This window comes from Ammodytes marinus (genome assembly GCF_949987685.1).
Source record: "Ammodytes marinus genome assembly, chromosome: 14".
Taxonomy (NCBI): Eukaryota; Metazoa; Chordata; class Actinopteri; order Uranoscopiformes; family Ammodytidae; genus Ammodytes; species Ammodytes marinus.
The window spans coordinates 8,107,052-8,128,823 of NC_137218.1; the positions used below are offsets into that span (position 1 = coordinate 8,107,052).

Here is a 21,772-nt window from a genome sequence, read left to right on the forward strand (position 1 = left end):
AAACATGGCTTTCAAGCCTCAGGAAACCTCTTAAATGGTCAAATCAATGTATGATATCAATGTTGGGTATCTCAATAAAAATTTTTTTTTTTTTCATGAATTTGTTTCACATAACTGTTTGTGCATATATAGAAACTCTATATGATATCTAGAATAAAGTAATAGAATGGATGTTCCTTCAATTCATTATCGTAAATGACAATATTTTAATTTGGCTGAAAAAATATATAAAAACAGTTATAGAAAAAGATAAAAGAAAAGACAGACAAAAGAGGGTGACTACTAAACTGAATTTTGGATCAAGTATGTCAAGTATATCTATATCAAGTACATATCTTAGTCAAGAAAAAGACTAGAAAAAATCTTGAAAACTATTCATATGAAAGGAATTTGAACTAAAACAAAGACCCAATGAAACACATCAAAATAGAAGAGAAGAACTTTTTTATTTGTTGTGAAACTACAAAACATATTGTTTATTTGTGTTTTTTGTTGTTTTTTTCGTGTGCTGGTGTAATATTTACAACTCTGGTCGACAGTACAGTGTCTGAGAATAAAATTCACAGCTTTTCGGGACTCTCGCGATAAACAGAAAAACAGGAAAAGCACACCCAAATCACAAAGTGCAATAAATACATGCTGTATGTTTCTCATAGCCGCCTCCATACACATTTCCAGGTTCATCACCAGTCGTAATACAAACAGATTCATTAAAGAGAAAAAAAGAAAGAAAAAAATCAAATAAGGAAAAAAAATGCACTTGAACTTCAAAAAACAAAACAAGAATTATATCACATCCTACATGATGAAAAAGAAATTACTTGTGACTAAACAGCATTCGGTTTTTTTCTCTGAATGATCGTGATTTTTCTTGTAGCACAAACCTACATTCCTTCATCCAGATGTTGTATATAAATGAGTCCTTATTGATATAGAGATTAAAACAACATTCGGTCGATCATGACAAGAGTTCAATGGACAGTACTGTTCCTCAGACTATACACACACACAGAGTCCTATTCTTTAGAACTACTCGCTTTACAGTGGAGGAAAAAACACACACACAAAATCAAGAAAATGTTTACATTAGGAAAATGAATGCAAACGTTCCTCTCTACATTTCAGATCAGACGATGGCGGCCAGATTTGTACATATTAGAAAAATAAAGGAAAAAAAGGAAAAAAAGAAAATAAAGAAAGTACAATAGTTTACATGTCACTCTCCAAAAAGGCACACTCTCTCACATAACTCCAAAGGCTTTCATTCATTTCACATTCTTCCTACTACAGTAAAACCTCAACCTCAGAGTACACAGCTGCATTCACGCTGTAGGGCTAATGTTTAGTTTTACAACCTTGATATAAATATCCTCAATTTGACCCACATCTGATTTGGGGCCTAAATCAGAACAGTCCGGATGAGAATTCACAAGTATTTGCTCCGGTTTCTCAATAGACTCAGCGATTTATTGGCGAGAAAGTGGGTCTTGTAAATAGTTTATTTTTGATATGTGACTGGTCAGAATATCTATCAAATATAGCGGTGATTCAGAATCAAACATATAGTTCCTGCAGTGTGAACACAGCCTCAGTATGAACTTCCTTACGGCATTTGAATCCAAGCATTTCCCATCAACTTTCACATTTTTATTTATTTTTATAGACAAGGAATGGAGAGCTGTAGTGTCGTTTGATTATTGTGTATTGGTGGGTATATTTATTACTCTTGCAGACACTTGTGCAACATATTCCTACTTCTACCTGAACTTTTTGTGACAATTTTTTATTTCTTTATGTAGTATTTAGTGCTCAGAAAAAAGGTTTATTTTAATTTCTTGGGACATTTGGGAGATCATCTAAGGACTCGTGGGTGAAAAACACAGAAATTGGGAGACAGCTAACAAGGAAAACTCCCCTTGTTTGTTTTTAACATACACACACACACACACACACCAAAGGCAACACTTGAACTATGCAGCTGACGGGCCAAAATAAAAGATAAAAAAATCAAAACGGTAAAGAGTTTGCATGTGGACTCTCCACTGGTTCTGATGGACACTTTGAGCATTTTTTATCAACAGTAAAACAGAGAAACATGTGGAATGACAACAGCAGCTACGGTTGTGTCGGCTACAGTCTTGTAAAAACCGGCAATGGGAACATGATTATATGAGGGGTCTGATCCTTGAGGACACTTTTCTCAAAAAAGCCAAGCGTTTAGCATGGTGACCCAGCAAGAAGTGAACCTCTAACATTGACTTTAAGACCATAAACTTTCTGAACTTTGGCTTTAGTAACAAGATGAACTGTTTGGGGGAAACATACCATTTTATAGTTTGTCATACGTCATGTCAAAGTAGATTTTTAAACTCTTTGTTTTCTTATGAGCAGCTCTCTTTTTTCACAGTTAACACTTTTTGTTGGTCCTTCTGCTGGTCTTTCTTATCAGTAAGTTATCTCTTAATGCTGTGGCCGATTCTTGTGTGATCTGCGTATTCAGGCTTCCTTCTGCAGTAAAATATTTCTTTGTACTGTAGTCACTCCTAGAGATATAATAAGAAACTTGTCAAAACATGAGGTAGTAGGCAATGTAATGAGCTTTTCTGAAAACTAAACCTGTCTTTGTTGCTGCAATGCATTCTGGTCTATTTCCTGGGTGTTTAAAATTGGCGAACGTCGGGTGGTGAAAGTCGGTAAAAAGTAAAAGCTATATGAAAAAAGTCACCATCTCTGACACCAAAACCTAAGGTTCATAATTAACATTAACTCTGCTAAAAATATCTTTAAAATAATGTGAGATCTTCTACACGAGTCCAGTTATGAGCGGGATCAATACAAATATTACACAGCCTACAAACATGAGGTATATCACCTGTACATTGTAGAGTATCAGGGGGTCGTTTTGCTTTAACGCAGGTAAATGTTGATGAAAGCACCAAGAACAACTTGTAGGATGTACAGCTACACTCACAAAGAGCCAGTAAACATGAGATGTGTCCCAGTCAAGGTATGCTGCTGATTCAATAAGTCTAGTTGCCTTGGAAACAAAAGTCAGACGCGAGCTAAGTCTTCACTGAGCTGAATATGAGTCACATACAGTTTCACTGATTTCTACGCAGTCACGACAGTGGTGTGGAGTTAGTCATTCTGCTCATGCAGTCAACGTAAAATATTAACTGCCTTCTCCACCGAAACTTAAAGGGTTGGTTCAGTGTTTTGGGAGTGACATTGCTGTAGCAGAAGTCAGCCTTTTACTGTCGCAGAGGTGGCCAGCAGAAAAATATATATTTTTCTCCCAAGTATATAAATGCTTACCTAACAAATACACATTTGTTCAATTGTACACTAAATGTTTAACCTTTTCATTGCTGCTTTGCGGACTGCTTAATTGCCCCTTACCCTAACCCTAACAATTTGCCGAAGTATCTTCCATTTACAGAAGAGTCAGGTCGTAATTTTCTGTGGGGTTTATCACTCAAAAGAGAAAACTTTCACATTATACATAGCCTTTTAGTCCGTTGTTAAGATATATACAGTAAATATTGATTAGTTCAGTTTTGCTGGGGCACCATGCTAACATGATCAACATTATACAGATTCAGATGCAAGACGTCCAGTTCTAAGAAAAAAACATGAGTGACTCAGATATGTATCCAATGGAAAGAGATGGAAGGGAAATTAAAAAAATATTAAAAAAACTGACCAACCATAGTGCTTGAGAGTAAAGATCAAGGGGTCTGCAAACGTTCTATTGGCGGGCCGCAGCTGGTCAGTTTGGGCAGGGGGTGAGGGGGGTTTAGTCACTTACTTTTAGTCATACAATCAGTAAGAGGTTCACAGTCTTCAGAAATACATTTGAACTTCACTTCCTGTGTGTGTGTGTTTCGACAATCTTCGTGTGCCTCAACAGTCAACGATCATTCCAGCGCGAGGCAAATTTTTTGGGAATTTTTCTTTATACATTTTCCAAAACCCACATCAAGTTTATATATTTTTGAATTATTATTTTCTTTAATTTTATTTATTTTTTTACCTTTTTCCTCAAGTTTCTTAAAGTGCAGACTATCCGATCAACTACCTGAGTGTTAGTGAGAGTTAGTGCTGTTTCTACACGTTTTTGCTGAATGTTTGTGTGTGTCAATGTATGTATGTATGTGTGTGTGTGACTGGTGAGACACAATCATAACTTACTTTAACTTTAGACCTAGACAAATCTCACCTTGGACTGGCTGACTTAAAGCCGCTCTTGAATCGTCGGTTTCCTGTTCATTTTGTTAATGTTTGTAAAGCATTAAAGACACACTCACAGTTGAACCAGAAGGCATGCGCTGATGACGCTTATCTACAAACATCTGTGCTGTCAATATTGTACACAACAGACAAGCTGCAGGTGTGTGCTTATGTTTGTCTTTGTATGACGTTTTCAAAATGCTATAAAAAACAACAACACACACATTACATGAAGGTCAATATTAAATATCTCTTTTGAGTTTCGATATTGATTTCTGTTTTTCATCGTCAGCTTAAGTTGATTATTTTTTGTTGCTTTAGTACCATTGTTTGATATTGTTTTGTGCCATCTATATACATATATATATATTTTATCCAAAAGTGTCACTTTTTAGTACAAAACTCTTTGTATGCACCTGTGTGAAGCTGTGTGACTTTGTGCTGGAATGATTTGAAACACTTAAGAGCCTACAAACACAGCCTGTTAGTAACAGAAACACAACGCCATAGACAGAGAAGAAGAAGCGAGTGAAATAAAATAAAAAATAATAATAATAAAGAAAAAGCTCTAGCAGTGCTATCACTAATTTACAAACAAAGACTATCCACATTAGAAATGCTGAGCTCTTTTAAATGTGTTTCTTCACGGTTTTAAGTGTTGTTGTTTTTTCTTCTTCTACTACACATAGTACTTTTTTGAATTCTTCATAACACCGCCTAACGTTTGCTTCATTTGTGTGGGGACAGCAGGTTAAGACTCAGAAAGGGGGAAATACTTTGAAATGCTTCTCTACACGTCGTCAGCCGGCAGGTCGGGGATGCTGCTCTTCGCTCGTGTGAAGAATGCCATCTTCTCTCTGAAATCACACAGGGAAACAGTTCATTTATTTTTGACCTCAAGTGCATATCCAAAGCAAATTTAAATTTGCATTTTCAGACTAAGTCCTGCAGTCACATTTAATGAATTTTTATCGTCAAACTATTAAGATATAATGTTTATTCTTAATACAATATATGTGTTCTTTTTTACTTAATATTGTCATTCTGTTTAACTATGTTGTAATTTAGCTTGTGTGTAGTTTGTCCCACCTGAAGGTCTGGACCTCGGGGACTTCTTTGCGGCTCTGGCCCCGGATCTTGTGAACGTCCTTGGCTGCTGCTCTCATCATCTTCTCCACACGCTTCTCCTGCAGCTGCTCCTCATGAGTCTGAACCGAGCACAAGAGAACAGAGATGTTTATTTATGTCAAGAATACCAGTTTCAAAACTCTGTAAAGAAAAATACCCTGAAGGACTAAATCTTGCTAAAAAAAAATCTTGAGCACACCCAGATATATTGGTTAACAGACCTGAACTCCTTATTGGTCTGGGAATATGAACATGTATCAAATAAGACATTGAGAACCTCTAAAGGACGTGATCTTGCCTATGTCCGTTATTCATTATTTCTATATTCTTTAACTTTTCAAATGGCAATATTTAATGGCAATGGCAAATCGCCCAGCCCTAACACGTTAGCAGTCTAAGATGCTCACTCACCTGTTTCTCGGCCTGTTTGAGTAGTAGGCGGAAGCGTTCGTCCTCTTGTACCCATGTGGGCAGCTCTCTCTGGCCCAGCTGCCTGGCCTTCTCCAGCTGCTCCTTCAGCTCCCTCAGAGTTCTCAGATCCTGGGTCAGCCGCGCCTGCCTCGTCCTGGACACCTGCAGGTCTATCTCCAGGTCCAGGGGCGTCCGCAGCACACCGTCCAGACCTTTCATCGGCACGGGAGGCTGCAGAGGAGGGAGACAGTTAAGTTCTGAACACACACAAACGCACTGAGGAGGTGAAACAATGCCCTACACATCATCCTAGAAAGGCATGTGTGATGACATCAAATAGATTAGATTTTTGGCATGTCAAACACAAGAAAAAATTGTTTGCAACACCAACCCAAACAGCAGCACTTGAAATCATAAAGTCATAAAAACAGTTCAACAAAAATATTATAGTAATAATACTGTGTTAAGATCAAATAGATGAAATTATATAAAAATAAATTAATGAATGTCTTATTTTGTCTAGCATACACTTCAAAACCCAAAAGTTACACAGGCAGGCCTCCTTCGCACTCATTAATAACGTCTGCAACTGCTAAGTTACTTCCCATCCCAAGTTAATCCATCCCTGAAGCATAAGCCGAACCTTTGTCCTTCGTTTCAATACTTTCCAACTCCATTCAGCTCCATCCATAACAGCCCTGATACACTGTATTTGACAAGTTTATCTAACAGAGATCTATGGTTGTTACCTCGATAGATGAAGACAGCAATGTATTTCAAGTTTGCGTAGGTAAAAGGCTCCCGAGTCTACGGAATCACCTTGAATTATTTGCAAATGCTGTCACCAACAAGTGATGTGTGTTCATTTCCATCTTCCATCTAACTGCAGGAAGGGCCACTGAGGCAGCATTTTGTAAATGAATGTAAGCTAGGAAATGTTAGAGCCACATTAAACATTAAGGCGGTTATTAAATATTAAGAGTCACTTCACTTGGAGTTGTCGGATGCCTTTAAGGCTCAAGAAATGCAAATAGGCGCTCCGTCTCTCTCTTAAGGGAAAGTACATAACTATTAATGTTGACGGTTAACCTGCGGGTTTGACTTCATTATTACACTGTCAAGAACTGCAGAAGAAGATAACAGTCGGTATTCAGCAGTTAATAAAGACATAGAGGAAGAGAGACGTCTAAATACAAGAACGATTTTCTTTTCAAATGAAGGTGCAATTAAGATATCAAAGAGACTTTGGTTACCATACAAATGTTCATTATCAGAAAAAAACGTGACTTTAACAGCTACAATGTTTAACTTCACAGATTTGTCCATGTGTTGTGTGACAGACTCCTCACAATGTGCAGTGAAAGGAATGTTGCTGGAGCCGTTTACTGGAACAATGAAGTCAGTTCCTGCTTTCTGAGCCCCTAAACATATCTCACAATGATCAGTTGGTGTAGATATTTTTTTCATGTCATGTGTGTGTGTGTGTGTGTGTGTGAATGTCACGGCAATAATCTATGAGTGTGTACCTTCTTCATGCGCACGCTGCGTCTCTCTGAGGCGTTCCTGACAAACGGAGACTTCTTGGAGAGGGTGGAGCTGTCACTGTCACTGCGGTTGATCTGGAAAGACAGAAGAGAGTGAAATATTAATACAAAACCCATCCAGGCAAACTTTTAGACAGAGTTAATGGTCTGTTTTTTTTCCTCTCTGCTTGATATGCTGATGCTTTTGCTGCTTCCAGTAAGTGTCTGTTAGTTACCCTGCAGATGTATTGGCTCTGGGGTCCTGGTGAGAAGGTCTTTGAGCGGATGATGGTGTTGCCTCTCATGAAGGGGATCTGCTGCTGGACGTCCGGCCGACGCTCCTTAGGTCGAACCACAGAGTGATGGTGGGACGACGTCATGCTCGTCTCCTTGTTCACCTGGACAAAGCAGACACAGTGACAATACAATTTAGAAAAAAAATCAGGAAAATGGAAAATGAACCCAAAATCCTTTCACATTAACCCATTGATGACTATGGCAATCTAGGATGCATGTCCTTAATGCCTGAGGGTTTTCTGAAAAAATAGTACGAATTGTAAAGTCTACCAAAACCTTAATATCTAAGCCTGTGTAGCACATAGAAACATGAAATAAAATACATTTAAAAGTTAAGGTTCACAGGTTTTATTTAAACATGCTCCCTTAGCGCTTACAAACCAACACATTTTTTAAAAAATCGTCAAAATTAGATGGGGGAGGAAAAAAAATAATAAATATATATAAAATATTTTAAAATAATGTGCTATATTAGGTTATAATCCTGCTTCCTTTTAGCATGGATAGTAGTGACTGAGTGTGCAGTGGAGGGATAAAGATAGACAGATATATAACTATCGCCTGGCTGGGCTGAATTTGAGTTGGAGCAGCAAAATATAGCCTAAATTCATAAATATTGTTAATAAATAGATGCAATGTGTTGTGTAGTTTTCATCAGTAGTCTATAGTAGACCTTGATTCTGCGCTCCGAACGCCACTAAGACCACACAGCCGGCGTATTTTTTTATTTATTTTTAATTTTTTTTATTTATTTTGACGTGATTTTCGGCAAACCACACAACTGTTGGGTGGTCACGTGCTCTTAAATAATCAATAAAGCCCACCTTATGTGTATTTGAACCAATGACGGTGCATTCTATGCTGCACGCGCCATGAAAATTAGATAAAGTAACAATGCTGCGCCACGCAGCATCAGGCACGAGATACAATGTAACGTCGCGCAACAGCCGTCATCAATGGGTTAAGTCAATCAAACACTATTAAAATGCCTTAATTTCAGAGACAAAGAACTGATTTTTTTTTATCCAACTAGCTCAAATGCAAAAAAACAGGAAACAAATACAAATAAAGTACTACGATGACAGTGAAGTTCCATTGCATTTCTTTAGATAAAACATTTTATTCCCATATTTTGTATTGTGGCTTCACTGAAATGCTTTTTTAGTAATCCAGAAGACAACAGTACAGTAATCTGTGCCACAATCTACCACAACAAGAACATCATAAACATTTCTCATGGGCAGTAATACCGAAGTAGCCTGGCTCCGCCCGCCCACCTACTTCCGCCCAAATTTAATTTTCCCTTCAGTAGTCAGTCTGGGGATGGGGCGTATTAGTGGGATTCTGCTCGTCCAGAGTTGTGGTTGTCCAATCAGCGAACAGAGCGAGTGGCTAAGAACGATGACGTCAAAGTCACGCTCCAGTTTCAGTTGAATGCTGCATTCCTTTATACTCGGAGCTCGGAAATTTCCGACTTGGTAGTTCCGAGTTCCGACCTGTCTGTGTTCCAGTGCATCTGCTCACGAAAGTATGGACGCCTAAAACCTTCCTCATCCAAATAACTAAACGTTAGGCTCTAGCAAGTTACCGTTGCCAGGTACCGGTAGATCCATAGACTACAATATGTAGTGAAGTCGGAAATTTCCGAGTTCCCTGTACAACTGGAACGCACCGTCAGAAGCCGGCTCATGACGTACGGCACGACCAAACGTTATGCGATTGGTTGGCTAATCCAGAGTGGCACTGAGCAGATCCAATAGTTTTAAACTTCAACAGACACCCGCCTCCAAGTGAGTGAACGTTTGCCAATTACAGCAGTTCCAGACCTTCTGTACAAATTAAATTAAGTACGATGGTCTGGTAGCACCAGGCTAATACCGGAGGGATCTGGGGGATAATTCCAAAAGTTACCTTTTCTGTGATGACTGCTGCAATCTGTGGAGGTTTGACATAAACCGGAAGAGGGGCAGTCCGTTCCAGCTGCTCTGCTTCCCATTGGCTGCTGTCAGGATAAAACTCCTCCTCTTCCTCATTAGGCCCCGCCCCCACCAATCCGTTTCCTTCTTCATCTTCAAACACGTCTGCCTCCAGAGCCTCGCCATGCCTGAAGATCAAATACAAAGACACAGTCAGCAAATAAGAGAAGAGTAGAAGTCCTAGGCTCCCATGTACTACCACTGATACACTTTGTCGGTAAGTGAAGTCATTTGTATCAAAGGCTACAGTGAAATACAAAAAAGTTAGCATTGAGTGAACTGAGTTTTGAAGTTGGGTTTATTAAATAAAGGTGTCTATGGCATCATAATGATGAATTCATAATGTATGCGAGACTGTTCCCTGACATGATTATTAGCATCACGTGTGATGAAGATCTACAAATTACTGATTATTGGGACTGAACAAAAATGAACAAAGAAAGAGACATAAAGAGAGAAGTCAACAGAATCAGATGGTCATACATTTACGAGTGATGGAGATAATCAATACAAAATCAGATGAAAAGGAAAAAGACTCACCAGTCATCCTCCTCAGGAGCTCTGACCGTGGAAACACTGGAAATCACCGTAGCCTGAAACACATAACACAAACACATCAGCACCAAACAGAGATGTACATCTGTGTGGTTACAATGTCATTTAAAGTGAAACTGTATTTTAAGGTGTTTTAGAAAGTTTTTAGTTATTTTTTTCAGACAATTACCTGTCTGCTTTACTGGCTTCACTTCTTTCAAATAAGGTGTAATGTACTAACTGTATACTTTTTAAAATTTAATTTAAATGTAATTTAAAATCAAATCTAAGCTGCATTCAAAGCTAATTTCCCCTTCTGCATTGCACTGTGAATGTTTAAGGATCATCTCATGTGTGACTCTGTACCCGGTCAGAGCTGGTGGTCTCTCTGCTCTCTTTGTCCTTGTTGTTGATCTCGGGCATGTAGGCGCGGCTCAGCAGGTTGTACCACCTGGTGCATCTCTCCTCTGAACAGCTGACATCGGCCAGGCTGATCTGGGCCCCTGCCTACAGGGAGAGAAAAGAATAACTATTAGAAACATCTTCAAAAATGAGAATTATATTTTCACTCCCAGATCAAATATGTGGGGCAATGAAATAGGGTGAAGAAAAAATGTTCAAGTAAAAATCGCGATTCCTATTCCTATCTTAAATCGATTCATAATTTGCCAAAATCGATTTAAAAAAGTATTTTGCTGCCGCCAGTAGTGTTGACTTGCCTTAAAATCACATGCATTACAAGCTTCAAATTAAAATTGACTTAAATGAAGATAAATAAGAAATTAATTTTAATTTGATTTCATGCCACGATTTGCCACAACGCCTCTTAGCATGCGTGTGTACAGTAAGAAAGAGTCGTACTAACCAGACAGTCTTCATGGCCCGACTTGCTGGTGTTGCAAATGTCGACCCTCAGCGTCTTCTGCCGCAATGCACTGTGGGATATCTGCATGCCGAACACCTCGTTGACCTCCACCACGTCCTGAGGCTGAGAGCCGCGTGTTCTGAAGAGGCAGCGCGTGGCCTCTACGCAGGGCAGCACCACCACACGCACATAGCTGCAGGAGACACAATATTAGTTCTCCCAAGCACCACTTCTTCCAATGCAAACATACAGAGAAAAAGGTAAATAATTTCACATCTGCATGAGCAAACACTGACTACAGAGGCATCAACCATCGGAGCTGCACGCAACAAACAAAACACGCCTGAGGAAAAGTAAATATTACTGTAAATCTTTCTTGTTTTATGTTGGATTTAAATATCTCACTGCTTGTCTACATAAGCTTTGTGTTTCTTGTTCCAACTTTTTTTTCTTTTTCTTGATTCTGTGCATAAAAAAAATATATTTACAGCTTATAAACAAGTGCCATCTAATAAGCAGAAGGAAATGTACGTACATTTTCTGGTCAGCCGGCAGACAGAGGGCGCTGCAGTTGGACAGCTGCATGACGTAGATGGTGAAGCGCTGGTCTCTGGACTCGTAGCGGAAGCCGAGTTGCACCTGAGAGCAGCCAAGTGCTAACCTCTCCTCATAGGGGCTCAGGAGGAGGTCTGCTGGGACGCCCGGCCTGGAGCAAACACAAACACACACACTCTTACTGAGGAGTAAATGATCATGTAAACATTTTTTTTAAATAAAAATTAAAAAGTCAAGAGAGTTAAACATGCAATGTTAAATGACAAGACACTTACTTGCGCTCTGAAGGCTCGTACACGCCGCTATCACCAGCCACTGATTCGTCAGACACCGCTGAGGTAACGCCCATCTTATTTGGCCCCGCCCCCGTGCCTTGCAGCTGGGGAGCTGAGTCTATAAACAACAGCAAGAGGAAAAGTTGTTGAAGTTGTTTCCATTGATAAAACGTTTGATCAAACAATTATGAAAACTGTTGCTGTTCCATTGATTTTCCGTCAGGTTACTAATTTAATTCCTATAAAGTCAAACCATAACACTTAAGAGACAGGTCAATACCATTCTAAAAACCCCACACAGCATACACAGGTGACCCAGCATCTGTAATCCAACACTATACTACCCTCCTTCAACCCCACTCACTACACGCTGCTCCCGCCAGCAGTCAGGTTTCACACACAGTATTACGTTTCCACACACACACACAGCGAGGAGGAGCAATCCTGGCATTCTGCTTTCCAATAAAGTTGAAGTGTTTTCTATGACTTTCTACGTCTAGAATTACAGAGATGAAGGTTTTACATCACCGGCCTCTCTGCCTTCTCCTCTCTCTCTCTCTTATTACTGCTTCCTTTGATTGTAGATCATTCGTCATGATTACTGTTCTTGTTGTGATATTAATTGGTATCATAATTTCAAGTCATTATCCTGCAGCCCTCCTGAGTTGTTATGCAAACACAGTTTTATTGCCGTTGAGATGTGACCTGATTGCTTTGAGGATAAGAGACTTTAAGTCACCCAAAGGTTTACAAGTCACATAGAAATGTACTGTATCATTGTGTCCATTCATGAGCATCAGCTATCTTCTGACTGTGACTGAAAGATGCTGGATATATGCAGGGTTGTGTTTTACTACGAATCTAGTATTCTAGTTTCAGATTTTTCAGTTTGCCTAGTTTGTTGTAGAAAAACCTGAATGGTGTCTGAACAGTCTACTCTGGAGATAATGAGTTACACCCTTTTCAAAACAAATTAGCATAGACCAGGGCTGTACGCTTATTTTTTAAAGTGGTAGCACTGGTGCTAGCAAGCAAAAAAAATCAGTAGCACAAAAATAAATTTGGTAGCACACAAAGTATGATCGAAAACTTGCATAACCTTAACCCTTGCATTTCGCTCTAATTACCTTTGAGCATGTCATCTTGGTCTCATTTGAGATTCTCAATTAATATTATTTCCTAGTGTGTGCAGTAATAATTGTAGAAAAATTAATAGGGGTGCACTGATTGCAATTTAGACAAAATAATCTAACCTGCCAATTGCAATTTGGCAGGCTGTCGCACTAGTTAGGGTTGCCACCTTGGATTTAGGAAAAAAAGGAGAGGCACCTATTTGGAGACGCATGGGGAAAGTGGAGCCCTACCGGAAGTGGATTTCATTGGTCAGAATTGTAACCTATTTGTTTTCTTCTTTTTGTTTTACTGCCGGAGTTCACCTAGCGGTGAATAATAATACACGGTTTCCACCGGTTATGATGCTAGTACACAGTAAAATACGTCAGTTTGTTAAGGGTCCCAAGTGGCCAGGACGGTGGTAAAAATTAGTTTGGGGCGTGGCCCCATCTTGCTTCCGGTGTAGTGGAGGTCCGTTTTCTCCATGCGTCTCCAAATAGGTACTCTTGAAAAAAAGGGACACTTGAATGTTTGGGGCGGAGGGCTCGGCCATTATTAGGCTACCAGTTCAGACTGACCAGTGTAATGACCTATAATAACCATACACACCTACAGTGCTTTTTACAGTATAGGCTAAATAGGGAGACTGAGGTGGGTGGGGACCCTGGACCTTGTAGGGGGGCCCCGGAAGAAAAAAATGCAACCTTTTAAAGTAAAATTCATCAATCTGGTGCACTTTGAGAATAATATTGCATGCAACCATGCCCAGGGGCCCAAGGGCTCGGGGGGGGGGGGGGGGGGGCCTAAGCCAGAAATACTGATAGTAACTTTAAATGTTGCATTGTCAAAGAGCTCAGTCACTCATGTCAATAACAGGGTCCAACAAGGAATAGCCTAAATATAAGGAAATAAATCATCATGGCCCCAACTAGGTGACAAATAGAAAAGCAAGTGCAAAACAAAAGCATTATTAGCTCTGTCTAAGGGGCTTCATGAGGGACAGCTAAGCCCCCCACACACAAACAGGAATAAGCTTGCTATGTGTAAATTCTATACTGTTCATGAAAAGTAGCTTTCCACCCTGTATATGTTGCAATGGGCCCCTCCATCATATAACATGAGTCTGCAGACCAATCTACTGTACTGTTTTCACAGTTGCAGAGTAAAGAGTGCCTGTTTAAGAAAAATAATGTTCCTTCTGCAGCTCAAGATTTGATTAAAATGTTCCTCTGCTCTGATGCATTTAACTTTAAAACGGTACAAAGAGTCTGGGCCCATTATCTCATAATCCGTCTATGAACCAACTGGTTTCCACAATCTTTTTTATTTTCGCGGGCAGCATGCACAAGCATTATTTATTAAAAAAAAAAAAAAAAAAAAAAAAGTGTGGGGCCCCACACAGGGTCTTGAAACGGGCCCCGAGATCGTTAAGACCGCCCCTGCCCGCCCGCCTCTCCGATGCAATAGCGGGCGCAACAAACTCCTCGGCCCGTGTGAGACGGCCTTAACTACTGAACGAAGGAAGGAAATCAAATGAGGTTTTGGCATTTTCCCCAAAAAACGGGTCACAGCTGGTGAAAAAAAGAGAACAATTCTGGGAAAAACGGGACGGGTGGCAACACTAGCACGAGTGCGATTGGAGTTGTATTCATCATCGCACGTGATCAATTTCAGTAGCAAATGCGATCAAAACTGTCGCACTGTACAGCCCTGTAGACGCAGGTTTTTTTTAAACGCGGGTGAAGAAAAATATTCGATTGCCCACATTTACATAGAGGCAGTAGATCGGTTTCTTTTGTTGCAATCTTACCCGGGTCTGATCGCTGGAATCCTATGCTCAGCAGTCACGTTTGCTGGCACCACAATACAGTTTAGCAAACGGCAGGACAAGCAGCACGTAAGCCAGAGTGAGATGGTGGTCAAAGTTACTTTATCATATTTTGTACGTTTGTCCCTCTTTCAACAGCACACTGAACCCACAATCAATAATGGGTTTTTTTTTTGATACGGTGCTATTGAGTGTGTGAACATTTTTGGATGAAGCAGAAGAACACAGAATAAAATGAACACAGTCTTCCCATTAGTTTACCTTTAACCTCCTGGTCTCCCAGTGATGTGTTGTTGTGTTGCTTCTGCCCCTGTGTACCCTGGTTCTCCTCCTGAGCATCCAGGCTTAGCTCCAGCTCTGCCAGCCTGCTGTGAAGCTCCAGGTCCAGGCTCAACCCACCCGGCCCCGTCTGGCCCGCAAACGTTTCCCCCGACAGGAAACTAGTGTCTGTGACCAGTGGGGAGCACGGAGGAGACAGGGAGGAGAGAGACGAACGGGGGGACAGAGAGCTCATCGATCGGGGTGTCTCGGACAGTCTGAGGGCCTGGATCCTGGAGGAACCAGACTCCACTCCAACCCCACTACTACCTCCTCCAGTGTCTCCCCCCAACCCGCTAGCATTGTCCTTAGTGTTACCCGCGTCCCTCCCACTACAGCCGGTCACCACCTCGTGTTCATGTATGGTGGTGATGGAGCTGGAGGGCCGGTAGCCTCCCTGGCCGCCCTCCTGCAGCAAACTGTCTAGTTTGTTCTGAAAGTCTGGGTCAGCGAGCTCCGGCTGCTCCAGGTAGAGGTCTGTGAAGCTGAGGGAGGAGGTGGAGCCCAGGCTGGAGGTGGTGGCCAGAGAACCACGGCTGGACGTCAGAGAGCCACGACTGCTGCCCGACGAACAGGACAGAGTGCTGGCAGACAGGCTGCAGGAGAGGAGGCAAAGACATTAGTGATCTGATCGTCATCGAAACCACTATACCACGAGCTGATGTTTTACTTGTGTGTTTCATTGGATTAACAATACTTTCGAAATGATATCATAGCTTTCATAAACTAGCATCTTTTTCATTTCATAGTTTGCCTTTCTTTTCTACTCTATCCTTCCCTGCCTGCTCCCTCTTCTCTTCTTTTTCTTTTCATAAACATGTTTGAGAACACGTGACCGGATATTTGAGCAAACTAATGACAGGTCCTACAAAAGGTTGAAACCTCTCTTGTGCCGATGTACAGTATGCGGATTGTAAGTGAACAGACCAACGACAAAAACATTTTTTGGATTGTAGATACGTGTATTTCAGTATGATTTCCATGTATAAAATCTGCAATATAACTTAACTTGCCTTATAAAACTTGCACAGACTGTAATGACTTTTTTGATATCATATTTTATAAAAAAAATTCTCCTAGTTCTCCTAGCCCAGCAGGTGAGATGTTCCAGCTTCAAACCAAAGTGAGAATCTAAAATACACATTAAAGATCGGACCTGAGGGAGTCATTTCAGGTGAAACATAGAGTCATTTCCTTTGGTCTGACTGCCTGCGCTCTCCTCTCCTCTCATTTTCTTTCCTCCCAATTTCCTAATCACCTGAGCTCCCCCCATAGCTACCTCCTCTTTGCTCACTCTGGGCTGTGTGATCACTTCTCTAATTAAACCAGGAGGGCCTCGTTAGTGCAGACACAAAGTACTTCCTGTCTTTTGAAGTCCACAAGAGCAGGAGTACATGGAGGGGGGAGACGAGATTTGAGATGAGACAGACACCGAAAGGAAGAAAGGCTAGCCTGAGGAGTGAAACTGTTAATCACTTTCACTGTCTTAAACAGATGGGCTGTGTTAACTATTAAGCAATTCTGAAATATGTACAGCTCTTACAGCGAACCTTGTGTAATCTCGTGAAAATTTTATTTTTTAAAGGGATATTCTGAAATGTGCTCTGGGTCTGACAGGAAATTTAGTTTCGTAGGGATATCATGACTGAAATCAAATAAGGGGAACAGAATGGCTTTCATCTTTAGGCAAATGTCAAATAAGTCAATTGTGCCAAATCCCTCAACCAACCCTTTACTTCAAAGCTCTGCTCTCTTTGAAACTTCTAACTACATGATCCTTTTTCAGGGAGTCATCCCATGGGCAACAACCTTGGAGAAATCTGCTGAACTGAAAAATAAGGGCACACGTGGACTCGATAATAGCGACGCACCACAAGATGTTTTGCTTGTGTTTTCTTGAGCTAAGCAACTTCTTTTTAGTGATAGCAATCAATCTGGTGAGTACAATTGTATAATTATACATATTACCACTGAAATTATACCCAAAGTTGTAAAAACAGCAGAAATGAGATGAATGAACCTTTTGAGTTGAGTATGTAGTGATGAGGCCAGTCGAACCATCTCCTCCAGCTCTCGGACCAGCTTGTTCCTCTTGCAGTGAAGTCGCAACCTGAAATGACCACAGAAATTGTTTTAAATAATGTCCAAATGAATCAAATCATTCAAAAAAAATCTGGTCCACAGGCGCTGTTTCACCTTTAAATTTAGGGGAAAAACACACAACATAAGCGTCCATATCTGCTGACAATGGAGGTTTGAGCACTTGAGTAAAGTTAACAAAAAGGCTGCGGCGATGTGTTCAGGTTCAGTTATTACGAGCGGCTGCTTTGTGTTCAGGTGAGCGCGCTGTCCTTTGTTTGAATGAGCTTTGTTTGGAAGAAACAGGCCCATTAAAAGCTGTTAGTGTGATCCACAGTTTGAATGGAAACAGGCCAAAGAAGGGAAAGCCTTTGATCGGGTTACAGACAGCTGCTGCTGCCGCTTGTGTATATGTGCACGTGTGTGTGTACGGTGTGTGTGTGTGTGTGTGTGTTTTAAATTGACTGTATTTCCTGTCTTAATTGCTGTTTCAAATGGCCATGAGAAAGAAACGTGTGTGTGTGTGTGTGTGTGTGTGTGTGTGTGTGTGTGTGTGTGTGTGTGTGTGTGTGTGTGTATGTGTGTGTGTGTGTGTGTGTGTGTGTGTGTGTGTGTGTGTGTGTGTGTGTGTGTGTGTGTGTGTGTGTGTGTGTGTGTTTACGTTTAACAGTTTTAAAGTAAAGATTACATTTTTTTTTAAGAAAGAAAAGTTTTGCACATAAACATATTTCTATTCAGTTAAGTGCAAAATAAAGGAAAAGTAGTTTTGGGATGGACATTTAAACGAATTGATTCTTTTGGAATTTAATTTATGCACATGTGATTCAGGGTTCCCAAAACAACTAAAAGTTCCAAAAACAGGTTAATTGTGCAAGGACACACACACACACACTAATCGTTTTGACCAACAACTAGGTCTTCCTCAGGTGTGCCTGCTGTACTTTCTTTGAAAACTAATTCCCCAGAATACCTGATAACAGCTGTGAGTAGGGACTTTAAAACTTCCAAAACTAATTAAAGAATCTGCCATCTTCAAAACGTGCAGACATTGAATACATGAATGTGTGCATAATTATTGTGTCAGTGTGTGCCTTAAGAGCTTTGTGTTACTTGTGAAGTGTGTGTGTGTGTGTGTGTGTGTGTGTGTGTGTGTGTGTGTGTGTGTGTGTGTGTGTGTGTGTGTGTGTGTGTGTGTGTGTGTGTGTGTGTGTGTGTGTGTGTGTGTGTGTGTGTGTGTGTGTGTGTGTGTGTGTGTGTGTGTGTGTGTGTGTGTGTGTGTGTGTGTGTGTGTGTGTGTGTGTCAGTATGTGTTTGCGGGTGTGTAGGTGGACTACAAGAGGTTCCCTTTGTGAGCAGGTTCTGCAGCCTCTCAGGTTACGGGAACAGGAGACGAGACACAAAGACGGACCGAACTCAGAATTAATCCGACCTGAACGCTAAACAACTAGCGTCCTGTTAAGAGAGACAGATACAGGGTTGTGGTGGTAATGGTGTGCTGCCTGCTGCTATTTAAAGAAAGGAGAAAGTGGTAGAAATACTAAGGAAACTGTCATGTCTGTCATGTTCATCTCTAACTCTTTATAATCATGGCGGAGGTTTGACGTCTCCAAAGGTCTTTAGGCCAAAGGAGTCCAACAGCAGGAGAAGGTCAGTGGTTTCATCAGCAGATGAGACAATAAAGACCACAGTCACACACATGAGAGCGCTGTCATCACCCCCCCCCCCCTCTAACCTTCACCATGACGATGGCACCATGTGTTATTGGCTTTAAGTGTCAGCTAATTACAGCTATGCTTTCATTCAAAAGACAGAAACATATACATAAACCGTGTGATCTATTCACCTGTTTAGCTATTATTTCAATGATTTGGTTGGTGTGTGTGTTTTTCTCTACATGTATGGTTAGTATAAACTAACAGTTTTGTCTTTTTCTTGTGTTATAAAAAAAAAAGTCAACGCAAGGAGAAATCAAGGTCAACTTTGGCCGGTTGCACCCGCTACTCTTAATGGTCCAGCTTATTGCTAATACAGTAAATAATGTTAATGTGTTTTGCATATTTACACCAACTGGCAAAAATAACAATTTAAAAAGAAAAAACATATAGTTATGCTGTTTGAATAGTACTGGTAAACTGAAATGATGGGCTGCAGGCTCCACTCATCACACTATGACAACATTAAGAACCTTAATTAAACAAAATGGCCACAGATTTAAATATGGCTGCAGGGCAGACTACATTCAATGACGTTGAATAACATGTCACATTAGTATACAACACGTTTATCTCAAATTACTAAATGCATTGCAGATAATTATTTATGACTACGTTATTCAATAATGAGATGATGAGGTGCAACTTGACTTAGTAAATCACTAATTTTACAGTGGTTAGAAGTGACTAAAAAACTAAGGAGGGACTACACTCACAAACGTAAGGCTACAGACACTTAAAAAAAAAAAAAAAAAGATTTTCCTCACCCACCAATCGAGTTCATTTGAAACGAGGAGTACTCGAGTACTGGATTACTAACGCCCATCCCTAGTAGCTACAGAACATATACTGTGCTGTGTAATTATTATATTATTAGCCGCACCGTTATATAAGCAGCAGGGTCGAAAAATGCGCGGCTTATAGTCCGAAAATTACGGTAGATGCTTGATCTGAATGAGATAGAATGCCACAAACACCATACCTATTTATAACTTATAATGACATTAAGTCTTGTCATACCTCTCGGTGAGGGCCTTGCTCTGGTTGTCTCTGGCTGCCTGCAGGTCTCTCTCCAGGCGTTTCTTCTCGGTCTCCAGCTTCTCTTTGTCGTTGGGCTGAAGGCGCTGGCGTGGGCTGACGTACTGCAGCTCCTTCAGCAGCTCCTCCTTCTCATTGATGAGGATGAGACGGTCCCTCTCCGGGTCCAGCAGGCCGGGCCAAGCCTCGCTGTCCAGTTTGGCTATCTGGACCTCGATGGTGGCAATCCTGAGAGAAGATTTTTTTTTATTCATAAAATCAGTGCTATTGGACACACTTTACGTCTGTCTGACTGGGTTTTATCATTTTTAAACCGATGAAATTATTTGAAGAGCTTGTGAATTGATGACAGAGTTTATTTGTTTTAAAAATAAAAGTGTCTTCTTTATTTCCTGAAAAAATTGCAGTTTTGGACAAACTCGGCGTCAGTGACGGAATGTGGATTCATTTCATACCGGGGTCAGTCATTCTTATCAACTTACTTTAACTCCATCCTATCTCTCCTCAATATATTGACCTGACTTTTGACAACATTCAGGCCATTAGGTGGCTCTGCGGCTAAGAAGAATTGTTTTAAAAGATTCAGCTTTACTAGACAATAATTAGACTGTGATGCATGTCTTCCTCCCGGTTAAGTGTTAATGTTGAACATGATCCGCTCAAATGCTAAAGGTTCAGGTGTGGGACAGCTTTATGGGTGATCTATTGAGCGGCAAAAGTTTCCACTGTCAAATTAGTCCTTTTAATCTTTCTATTTCCATGTGTGTCAGTAACAAAATCTAATTGAACTTTTGGAGTTCCAAATATAAAACAAATCACTTGAATAAACCACACCAGATATCAAACTTGGATTATAAAATCACACATACAGTTAACAGTAAAATTCAGATATATTTCCTCTATCCAGACAAAGTCATGCCTACCTTCTCTTGGCCTCCTCGTACTTCAGACTCACGCGAACCTTCTCCGCCAGTTTGTTGTTGCTGGTCATGAACTGAATGCAAACAGAGAACAACACAGTGACACGCTGAACTACCTTAGAAAGAGTACAGTGATATTATGAGGAAAATTGTAATACACTTGAGCAACCTATCATCAAGTAACATGGCTACAAATCTGTGTGGTCTTTCCTGTTGTTGTTACTTTTCAAGGTCAAAAAAATTAAAGGTGCACTATGTAACTTTGGGTGTGTCAGAGAAGTGTACGGTATATTCTCAGTGTATAACAAAAAAGTTGCTTGTAAAATTGGGTCCCTAGAACACTGTTAAAAGTTAGAAAAGCTACCTTAAAAGTAACTGTTTCACTGTTGTTTAAGGCAGCAGGGCCCAGAGTTGTGTTTATAAACATATTCTTGTCTTTAGTCACTGGTGCCTCAAATTAATTTTATTTTGATCTATGATGATAGAATTATTCTAGACAAAAAATGACATGTAGGGAAAATATGTTTTGTAAACTAACTGCAGGCTCTGCAAATGTAAACAAACCCCCCCTCCCCTGAAACTACATAGTGCACCTTTAAAATGAGATCCTGTTTTGGACTCACCTCAGCGGGGATGTCGGTCTGTGAGCCAGCGTCGGAGAAGAGCCGAGGGATGGACAGCTCTGAGTTGGCGAGTGAAGGACTGCTTCCCCATAACTCCTGCTGGGAGCCTGAGTCCAGCTGGAAACCGTCCTTCAACACCGCAAGTTTCTGCACCAAGAGAAGAAGAAAAAAAACATGGCCGCTGGAGATTACACCAATCAAAACATGAATGATCTATGGGGTTTGTATGCATATGAAGTTATATGGAATAAAAAAATGCCTCATGAAAACAGTACATTCTATTGTATTTCATGAATACAGACACAAAGTTTGTCCTTTGGATCTCATCAGATTTTCTCTTAAATTGG

At 40.5% G+C, this 21,772-nt stretch overlaps 1 protein-coding gene across 1 annotated transcript in view; it reads right to left on the minus strand.

Annotated features, from left to right (window-relative positions):
- Window positions 1-446: 446 nt before the first annotated feature.
- Window positions 447-21,772, minus strand: part of wwc1 (WW and C2 domain containing 1) — a 46,354-nt gene continuing 25,028 nt past the window's right edge. Inside the window, exons 7-22 of the mRNA XM_080041378.1 lie at window positions 21,426-21,572; window positions 20,806-20,876; window positions 19,865-20,110; window positions 17,074-17,163; window positions 14,997-15,649; window positions 11,795-11,912; window positions 11,500-11,670; window positions 10,965-11,157; window positions 10,466-10,606; window positions 10,106-10,158; window positions 9,501-9,693; window positions 7,529-7,690; window positions 7,296-7,388; window positions 5,770-6,000; window positions 5,320-5,438; window positions 447-5,087 (exon numbers count right to left, since the gene is read on the minus strand). Of these exons, the coding sequence (XP_079897504.1) occupies window positions 5,021-5,087; window positions 5,320-5,438; window positions 5,770-6,000; window positions 7,296-7,388; window positions 7,529-7,690; window positions 9,501-9,693; window positions 10,106-10,158; window positions 10,466-10,606; window positions 10,965-11,157; window positions 11,500-11,670; window positions 11,795-11,912; window positions 14,997-15,649; window positions 17,074-17,163; window positions 19,865-20,110; window positions 20,806-20,876; window positions 21,426-21,572 (2,748 nt within the window). The 3' untranslated portion in view covers window positions 447-5,020. The remainder of the gene's footprint in view (window positions 5,088-5,319; window positions 5,439-5,769; window positions 6,001-7,295; window positions 7,389-7,528; window positions 7,691-9,500; window positions 9,694-10,105; window positions 10,159-10,465; window positions 10,607-10,964; window positions 11,158-11,499; window positions 11,671-11,794; window positions 11,913-14,996; window positions 15,650-17,073; window positions 17,164-19,864; window positions 20,111-20,805; window positions 20,877-21,425; window positions 21,573-21,772) is intronic.